Source organism: Plasmodium fragile (genome assembly GCF_000956335.1).
Source record: "Plasmodium fragile strain nilgiri unplaced genomic scaffold supercont1.47, whole genome shotgun sequence".
NCBI classification, from domain to species: Eukaryota; Apicomplexa; class Aconoidasida; order Haemosporida; family Plasmodiidae; genus Plasmodium; species Plasmodium fragile.
In genome coordinates this window covers 96,584-106,159 of record NW_012192627.1, presented here as the reverse complement: position 1 = coordinate 106,159, position 9,576 = coordinate 96,584, and the positions used below count along the sequence as shown (strand labels likewise).

At 40.7% G+C, this 9,576-nt stretch overlaps 2 protein-coding genes across 2 annotated transcripts; both read right to left on the bottom strand.

Moving 5' to 3' along the window:
• Positions 1-766: 766 nt before the first annotated feature.
• Positions 767-7,510, bottom strand: AK88_03825 (uncharacterized protein; the record flags this gene model as incomplete). The annotated part of the gene is made up of 1 exon (XM_012481435.1): positions 767-7,510. The coding sequence occupies one exon, from the start codon at positions 7,508-7,510 to the stop codon at positions 767-769; it is 6,744 nt and encodes a 2,247-aa protein (XP_012336858.1).
• A 1,338-nt stretch (positions 7,511-8,848) lies between these two features.
• On the bottom strand, positions 8,849-9,520 carry AK88_03824 (uncharacterized protein; the record flags this gene model as incomplete). Its single annotated transcript, XM_012481434.1, has 1 exon — positions 8,849-9,520. One exon carries the CDS (start codon positions 9,518-9,520, stop codon positions 8,849-8,851), a length of 672 nt encoding a protein of 223 aa, XP_012336857.1.
• Positions 9,521-9,576: the final 56 nt, after the last annotated feature.

The following is a 9,576-nucleotide window of genomic DNA, read 5'->3' as shown; positions in this document are numbered from 1 at the left end:
TTTTTTTTTTTTTTTTGGCTTGTCTAGGGGTTCCTCCCTTCGCTTTTAATTACTACGTTTGTGTGTGTGTTGATTTATAGTGTCCCTTCTGGGCTTTTCTACATTTTGAGAATGGAGACACAAAGACACACAGAGGCAAAAGGAGGGCTCGCGAATGCACAAGGGAAGGGACATTTCCCCCACACCCAGTGGTCTTTTACAAATGGTAAAAGGGATCACACTCATGAGTATTTCCCCCTCCTAATGAGAAGCAGAAAAGAAGAATCACTATGTGTGATTTTTATATGTGGACCCCTTTTTTTGGTGGTTATAGTTCAATATGTTTTTCACCAGAGTATCAATTTTCACTTTGCTTTGATGCGACGATGGGGTTCTTTTTTTTTTCCACCTCGCGATGAGGTCCTCGGCGTGGTAAGTCTCCCTCTCTCTTTCTCCCCCATCGCTCACCAGGGCGCAATTCATTTTGGACGCAAAGAATTAGACGCTGTTTACTCCGATGTAGTGGTGGTAGTTGAAAAAAAAAAAAAAAAAAAAAAAAAAAAAAAAAATGGTTTGGGCGAAGATGCAAAGTGAGGAGAACAGATGCAAAATGAGAGCAAACGCTGTCAACAAAAAAAGGCGCAAAAGGAAAAGACAAAGAAAAGTTTCGTATTTTTTAAAAAAGATTAAAAAGAGAGCAGCCTCGTCGCTAAGGAGCGTATTTGCCGCTAAACAGAACAGCCTTGCCGCTAAGGAGCGTATTTGCCGCGAAATAATAGACGTGGCGCTAACGCAGCGAGGGCAACTTGAGGTCCACGTCGCTGTACTGGATGACCGCGGCGCCGAGGCTCTTTCTGGGCGTGCCCATGACGTAGGGCTCGTAGCTGATTTTGATGGTGACCTCTTTGTAGTCGCCCTTGGAGGAATCGTAACACTTGCAGGAGAAGTGGGTCGCGAAAACGCGCTTGACTTGGATGAAAGAAAGAATGGGTTTGTTCCTCTCCTTGTATATAAACATATTCACTGCTTCTATTAGCGAGTCCTTTTTGTGAACCACGTTATCCTTAATGACATTGTCAAAGCAATCTGGGGGGTGCAACTTGGTGTGTGAAGGACAAGCCAACCCAACTATGGAGTCATCTTCCACTTGTACCTCACACACATAATTCTTCGGAACGTCATCCCATCTCTGGCTAAAGGAAAAGTGAGTAGAGTAATCCCCTACAAAATCACACCCAAATATATTCACATAGTTTGGCTTCACGAGAACTTTAACGATGCCAGTTTTGCCTCTTCTACTTTCGTTCATGGTTAATGAATTATCACAGGAAATAAAAAATTTTGCTTCCCTTAGAAGAAGTGGAGAAAAATAAATCGTTCCAGCATATGTATTTTCACTTACTTCTGTTTCATAATTAACAAATTCTATAACGTCATTTATATTCTTTATTGTTAGAATATCCTTTTTTGCTTTTTCCTCCTCATAATTAAGAGGATTCAAATTTTCCACATCTTCAATTGTTGCTTTGGGTCTTTCTGTCTTTAGGGCAACGATTATTTTATTGCCCATACTGTCGTAATCGACCTTCATTTCGTTTTTGTCTTTATCCTTTTCATTTTCTCTTCTCTTGGACCCATCAGAATCTGCACCGCTATGTGAAGAATCTTTCATTTTCTCCTTAACCAGTTCCATGACCATTTTTTCCTTCTCCGCTTCACTTGGCTCGTCTTTACTGGAGTCCTTTTCCATGACGTACACATACTCGAAGAAATTTTCTGGGCTGATTTTAGATTGCCTGAAGTGTTGGGCATTTCTCAGGGGGCACACAACCTTGAGGAAGCTGAATTCCGATGCCGCTACAGTGATTTCGTGCACCTGTTTTGTTCGCATGGGGTTTAACACGTTTTCCTCTTCTTCCACATCATCCTCTTCCTCTTCCTCCTCCTCATCGTCGTCGTCATCCTCCTCGTCGCCACCCTCTTCTTGACCCCGCACGTGGAGGAGTTGCGCGGTGGTGGGCCCAGGTGCATTTTTTCCTACCCCCCCATGCGGTTTGTGGCGAGTTGCCTTACCTCGCTTCGCCGCGGGAACCACATCAATATCCAGCACGTTCTCTGAGCTAATGTTAAGTGGCCCAGAAGAAAAGTCATAAAAGTAGCTGGGCTGTTCAAACGCGAAAACATGATGAGTGATCTCTTTCTTGAACCAGTTATTCAAATCATCCCCAATGATATTAATTTGAATAATGCCTGTTTTTATCCTCTTGACTGAATTGCATGTACAAAAAATTTTCATCGATTTGGGTATTTTCTTCGGAAGAATGATATAAGATGGGGTATAATTCACATCATATATTTTATTTTTAAGAATGTGTACTCCTTTTAGTAGTTTCTCTAGCTTATGTGTTTCTAACTCCTTGTCTACTCCCTCGATCTGCACCGACTCAAAGCAATTTTCAGGGGCAGTGAGGAAATTATGAGGGCAGCTAAAACCAACCACATCATTTTCTATGGCTTCAATATTACAGTATATATTTTTTCCCTCCACGAGTTCTATCTCAAATTCAAATGAGTTATTTTTATATGTATTGTTCACTCCACTTGTTTCTTTCGTGTCAGATGTGGAGGAGTGATGGACCTGGTTACTAACATCTGAAGGGTCTATAAAATCACAACCCAAAATTTTATTATTATTTTTTTTTACAAAAATGGAAGCATAACCGATGACGCGATTTGTTCCGTTTTCTCCAATGTGCTCACAGGAGAAATTAAAATTCTTTGAGGAGTCAGCATAGGGAGATATAATAAGTTCGAGTTCCCCTTTTTCGAAAAAGGAAACGTTCTGTTCATTTGTTTTGTTAACAATGATGGTTCCGAAGAGAAGGCTGTTCAATCCTTTCACCAAGGAAATGGAGTCGTTGCCCAGACTGGATGTGTATATGAAACGTGGTGTACTAAGTGGGCGTCCTCCCTTTGCAGGAACATTTTCCATCCTAGAGGGACACTTGATTGAAAATTTGTCAAAGGCACTCAAATCGATGTTACACTTGTAGACGATGGTGTGGTCGGGGTAGTTTTCCACATCGGGGACATTCTCCTGATAATGCTGGATCTGCTTCTTAACATACGCAATGTACTGCTTCTTCATTATTTCCTTCCTCAATTTAAAATTTAAACTAAAGTGTGTAAATTCATTATGTTCATAGGAGAGAATATCTTGTAAGTACCTTTTCAATAATTTGTCCAAGTCTACCTTAGATCGATTTACAATATTATAATGTTGCTCAGTAAAATCACAAACGTAAGTGTCTTTTGCATAATATGGGGGAACATCAATAACTAGCTTTTTTTCCAAAGTATAATTTTCTTTAGATGTAGAAGACGGGTTCTGAGGCAGGTTCAGAAATATAGTTCCCACATTCTTACTCTCATAATCTTCACAAGTACAGTAAAAATTCAGATCCTTCGTATTACTCATTTTGGATATGATCAAAAAAGCTGAAGAATTTTTCAACAAGTAATTTGTATTAATTACTTTCACATCATTAAAAATATTTTCAACATTTTCAACATTCTCTTGATCCATGGTACTTTTTATATATACATTATGGAAACAGTTGTTTGGATTAATTTTTCCATTTGGGCAATTCAAACTGACAATAATATTTTCCTTCAACTTGATGTGACATTCCTTGTTTGAATTTTTTAAAGAATGCACCTCGGAGTAGTAAAAGGTCTTATTTGAATTTCCTGAAAAATCACACCCATAAAATCTTTTCTGTGTTACTCTCTTAGGAATTTTTATAACGACTACTCCTTTTTTTCCTTTTTTATTTTCAATCATTGTCTCTGAGTTGTCACATAAGAGCTTTATGATTATATCGTCCTTCACTATGAGTGGAGTGATGAATGTAAATTTTCCATTTTCCTTAAACTTTTTACTTCGGTCTAGGATTATCGTTCCTGGGAGGATGTCGGACAATTTTTTTTTTCTGCTCACATGTATTACGTCTTCGAATTCGTCGGGTACATATTTGATGTTCTTGTACTTGCTCAGCTCTTCTTCGCTCAGGAGTTGATCCTCCTCTGGTAAGGCAGCCCCATGGAGCCCATTTCGGCCCGCCATTCGAGTAACACCTCCCACGCTACGCATTCCAACGCTGCGAAGTCCAACACTGCGCGTGCTAATCCCACTGCTGAAGCGGTCGGCCGCAGGCGGATTGACGTTCCTGGGGCAGCGCACCTCGACGAGGCTCAGGTTTTCCTCCAATTCGACGAAGCAGGAGTTGATGGCCGGCAACTCGTCTTGGGGAGCCAACGAACTGTCTTCCCTCGTAAAGTCACAAATGTGTTTCTTTCTCATTATGGGTGATGGTCTCCTATTGACAAATTCGTTTCCAATAAGAAAGTCTGACTCGTACAGGTGGTCTATTTTTTGTACATTCTTGATTCCCCTATTGGATGTATTTAGCTCGATGTTCATTTTGTTCTCCTTTTTTGGAGGACCTATTAATAACCCGGCACGCCCCTCCTCCTCCTCCTCCCCTTCCGATAGTGAGGGAGCTTCCTCATTGCAGTAGCAAAATATGTTCAGATGGCCGACAAAGCTTTGTGGTATCTTCAAGTAAGAGACACCTTTATTATTGGTGAAATTTTTAAAGTCCTTGTCATAGCTGCTGAGGTGCACAAGTTCATCGGAGCTGTTATATGCTGTTTCAAAACATCCTGGGGGGGTCAAATATAACCCTTCTTGTATAGGACAAAATATTCCTATGTAGTCAATTTCTCCATTACTTTGCACGACGCAATCTTCAGAAGAACCCACTTTTATTTTTTTCTTCAAAATACTATTCTCTTCCTTGTTTTTGTAAAAGTGGCACCCGGGAACCACCCTTCCCTCCGTCCTGAGGTGCACAGACATAATACCGTTGTTTCCCGTGTTACCCATTTTTTTCGTTTTATCATTTATGCAGGCAAATTCGATGACAGCATTTCGTTTTATATAAGGCGGGAGTTGAAAGATAAAGAGTCCGTGGTGAATACTGTTGGGGAGTCCTAAATGACTTGCGTACATTTGATTAATTTCATCGTTTTCGTCTGGTGGTAGCGATGCGTCTTCCACCCCTTCTCCTCCTCCTTGTCGATCCGTTTTTTTCATTCTAGCTATTTTAATACGAACCGTATCTGTGATGAGAACCCCCGGAATCATTTCGTCAATGCTCTTTACATTTTGCATATAACGATTGATGACGTAGGCGGGAGCTTTCTTCGGAAGGTGAAAGGACTTAGAGTAGTTGTTTCTCTTTTTTCCAAAGGCTCTAATTTGTTCCTTTATTCCTGGGTTGCCATAATTGTATAGAAGATCTGAAAGCAGTTTTTCATTCTGCTCATCGATTAGGTTGGTAGGACAGATCATGGCGATATATTCCATGGGCTTTGGAAAAACTTCACAAATGTAGTTCACTGGCTTTTTCCTTGTTGGCTTAAGGACAGAATTGCTTCCCATGAAATCACACACGTGAGTCCTCATCGGATGCGATACGATAGATTCGTATTTCACCTTCGGAATAGTATTATAATCATACAATTGGTCTTCATTTATATAATTCACAATTACTCTCTTTTCTATTTTATCTTGATCATCCTCCTGGACACAGTAGCATTGGAAAGAGTAGGACCTGGTCAGGCTACTTGTAAAAGCTGCTAGGGATAATTTGGGGTCCTTATAAGAATATATAACAATATTCTGAGCAAAAATATCTCCTAACCGGTAAAGATACCCATGGTAGTACAACTCGGTAAAACAATAACTTGGCTTCTTCACTGTTCCATCAGGACACCTAAACCCAAAGCTGCTATTCGAAGTTACATTAATTTCACATACATCTCCTTTAATATATGCATTCAAATAGTCATATAATCTAGAGCTTTTAAAATCACAGAAGGAGACTGTATTGTCTTTTAAATTTGTTTTTACGTGCAGTAGAATATGAGCCTTTTGATGACTGTCGTTAGTTTTATTAGGAATAACACATTCAATGATCAGGGGATGTGGGCCATGGTTGATATAGGCGGTCATGAAATATTTGTAGTCTGGAAATTTCCATCTCAAATCTTCTATATGTATATCATCGGAGAATAAAGTGATGTCGCTAAATTTTTCCAGAGGCTGAGTCCCATTTAAATATTTCACCGTCTTGATCGGCTCATCAATAACAACCCCCCTAGCCTTCTTCACCTCACAATTATACATAAAAAGAGAAAACTCGCTTATAGTCCTTTCACACACCTGTGTGGACCTTTTTTTGTCATCATTATATTCAAAGTGGCAATATTTGTAAGGAACTCCATTAAAGTATTGGAATTCTTTTTTGTCTGGTTCTATAAAGTATGTTTTTGTCGTTGGACTCACCTCTGCGTCTCCAAAAGTGGCTTTCTTCTTTTTCCCCTTATAAGTAAAAGAGCAAGAAAATTCAAATTCATCTTCAAAGTTTTCATCATTCACATAAAAATACCGAAGCTTAAAATCAGGTCTATCTAAAATCAAACATCTACCATATTGGTATTCAATTTCGAGAGCAATATCCCTTTGTTTTCCATTAACCACTTTGAAGCAATTTTCAGGATCTAATTCTGCATCTGCCAATTTGAACCCTAACACGCGATTTTTGTAACTCCCAAATTTATAATCATCTACATTTTCATCTACAATTCTTTCGAAAAATTCTGCGTCCATAGGGTCTGTACTCAGGCCTACTATTTTTTCACTACTACGAGGGATTCTAATACGGACCTTAATCACATCTTCAAATGTATACGTCTCATTTATTTCTGTATTAGCACATCTAATCACTATGTCAGACACCTCTCTGGTAAATGGAGGTGCAAAGAATTCAATGATTCCAGTAGACATAACATTTTTCAACCCCCAGCTAGCCTCATCTGCATAAAATAAAACAGGGTAATCTTTCGTTGTCAATATTTCTCCTTCACCTTCCTTTATTATTTTGTACAGGGCATCACTAGGTTGGGTAATGATGTGAGAAAAATTTAGAGTCGGCTTGAAACATATCACCACAATCCTGTGTAAAGTCATAATATGATTTACGAATATTTCATTCTTTCCATTGTCTCTCTTTTTACCCTTAACGAAATAGTCAAACAGATTCACCACTGTGTAGTTACCACCTATCGTATTAACGTATGGTAACAGATCCTTATTTGTGTCATCGTCTGAAAGTTTCCTCACCTTGTTCATATTTATTCTTTGTAACAGTCCTGCATGATTTTCCATCCCCTTCCCCTCTTCGTTCACCTTTCCCTTGTTCCTACACCAAATTTTCAGCAACAAACAAAGTGCTTGGCTCTCCCCACGACCTCTCCATACATCTGTCAAGTAGCCGTATTCATCACTCCACACTGCGCCGCTTCCCCAACCGAGCAGCCGCTTCACGCCACCGTAGCTGGCCAGGAAGGCCACGACCAGCGCGCCGTACAAAAGCAGGCCACTCACCGCCCTGGCCCTGCTCATCGCGTCGGTTCGCCGGGCGGTAGCAGTGTGCGGCGTTGTTCGTCCCTTGGGGATTGCCCCTTAACACGTTTCTAAGGGTGTCTTTAGCTTTGCCCCTAATTTTTACGCAAAAATTTCCCCGTTGCTTCCTTCCGTTCGCCGTCCACACCCCTTTCACAGCTGGCACGAGCGGAGCGCACGTAGGTACTTACACACTCACATATGCGCGTATGCCTACGCATGCGCCGTCTGCACCTAAAGCCGAAGAGACCGCTATCACATGCGACTCTCCGCCTTGATGCTCCTTTCGTCGCCGAGCTCGTTGTACACCTCCCTCTGTTATTCTAATTTGTCTACCGTAAGGGTTTACTCCTTCGTTCGTGCATCATTGCTTTCACCCCTTTAGCCGATTGACCCGCTGTATTTGTCTCTATCTCTATCTCTTTTTGTTTTTTTTTTTTTAAATTCACTTTTTTTGAGGGACTCTTTCATATGCACAGCATGAGATTCACCTTTGAAATTTTCATCTACACATGAAGGCAGATAACTCTGCACGTTGGCACCACGCAGGGTGAAGCAGCAATGGAGAAGACGCTCTTTATAACGCCAATTTTGGCTAGCTCTTCCAATCGAACCGTTAGATGCGCACACATAGGGGGTTCGTATCAGCTACTTTCACAAAATATTGCAGCACACACACTGTGCGTTACGGGTCATGGGTACTTCTACACATGTGGAGTGATGGAGAAAAAATATATAAATTAGGAAAAAATAAAAGCTACATGCTTCATCATCCCGGTTGACTGTCTTTCACACTCCTACTCACAAAGCGCGCCCTCTGTCTTGTGCGCGATGCGGTTTGACTACCCTTAAATAGGGGCACTGCGTCGGGCCCGCAGTTTTGGCGTTCCATTTCGGAATGCACTTTGAGATGTTCCTTCTCTCTCTCCACGCTGCTGCTAACCATTTTGAAGGGTTCAAAATTGGAGAAGGTCCCCTTGGGGAAGCTACCATTTTGTTATCACAAAAAATTGGTCTCACGAGAATACTCGAATGTATACACAGTGGGCACAAGCCGTGTCGACAATCGGCCACCTTCCACGTCTCCCTTCTTTGGTCTCAGCGTAGGGGAAATGAAAAGGGTGACAAAGGAAAGTGTGGAAGGTCATTTTGAAAAACAAAAAAAAAAAAAAAAAAAAAAGAATAACGCAAGGTGGACGAATATAAATCGCCAAAGCGAACAAATATAAATCGCCAAAGCGAACGAATATAAATCGACAACGCGAACGCATATAAAACGCCACAGCGGTCCCGCAAATTTACACACACGCAGCCGAAGTGATAACTGCTGGAGAGTTTCTATTCACTGGGAGTCGGCGCTCTCATCTGCCCCCCTCCCTGCTGCATATTCTCCGTGAAGTGCTTCGATATAGACAAGGATAAGAAAAATATGGCCACATAAATCCAGTACTTGCGAATAAAAGATTTCGGCTTCTCCTTATCTTTCTCATTCGACTTCGCCTTTGGCTTGGCAACATTCTCCTCCGTTTTCAAGGTAGCCATGGTGATGGGCACAGACACGGACAAAACTTTAACAGCCAACATGCCAGAGAATATTTGCGTGTCTTCTTCCAACTCTTCACTCGTTCTGTAGTTTAAAATATAGGGCAAGTAATTATTATTTAATCCTATAAGTAGGAAAAAATCATCGACGTTTTGAATTTTCTTTTTTCCTACATATGTTTGTATACACGTCTTCTTATTTGCGTCGTCACATAATTGAAATAGGACGTAATCAAAATTTGGTTTGCGTAACTGCTCAATGAGTTTATCCTTTTCTTGTTCATAAGCATTTGAGGTGTTGAAAATTTGATTTTTGCTCAATACAAAGTGTCCTAGCTTATTCCATTTTGCGTTGTTCCCTTGGAAGGTGTTTATTTGATAATTCAGTTCGATTATGTTTTTATTGCACAGTGCCAGTGTTAGCAGTAGCACCACCTGTGAGAGGAGTGCAAGGAATCTGAGCCCCATCTTTTCCTCCTGCTGTTCTCTATTTTTTGTGCGTTTGCTTTGAAGCAGGGGCAAGG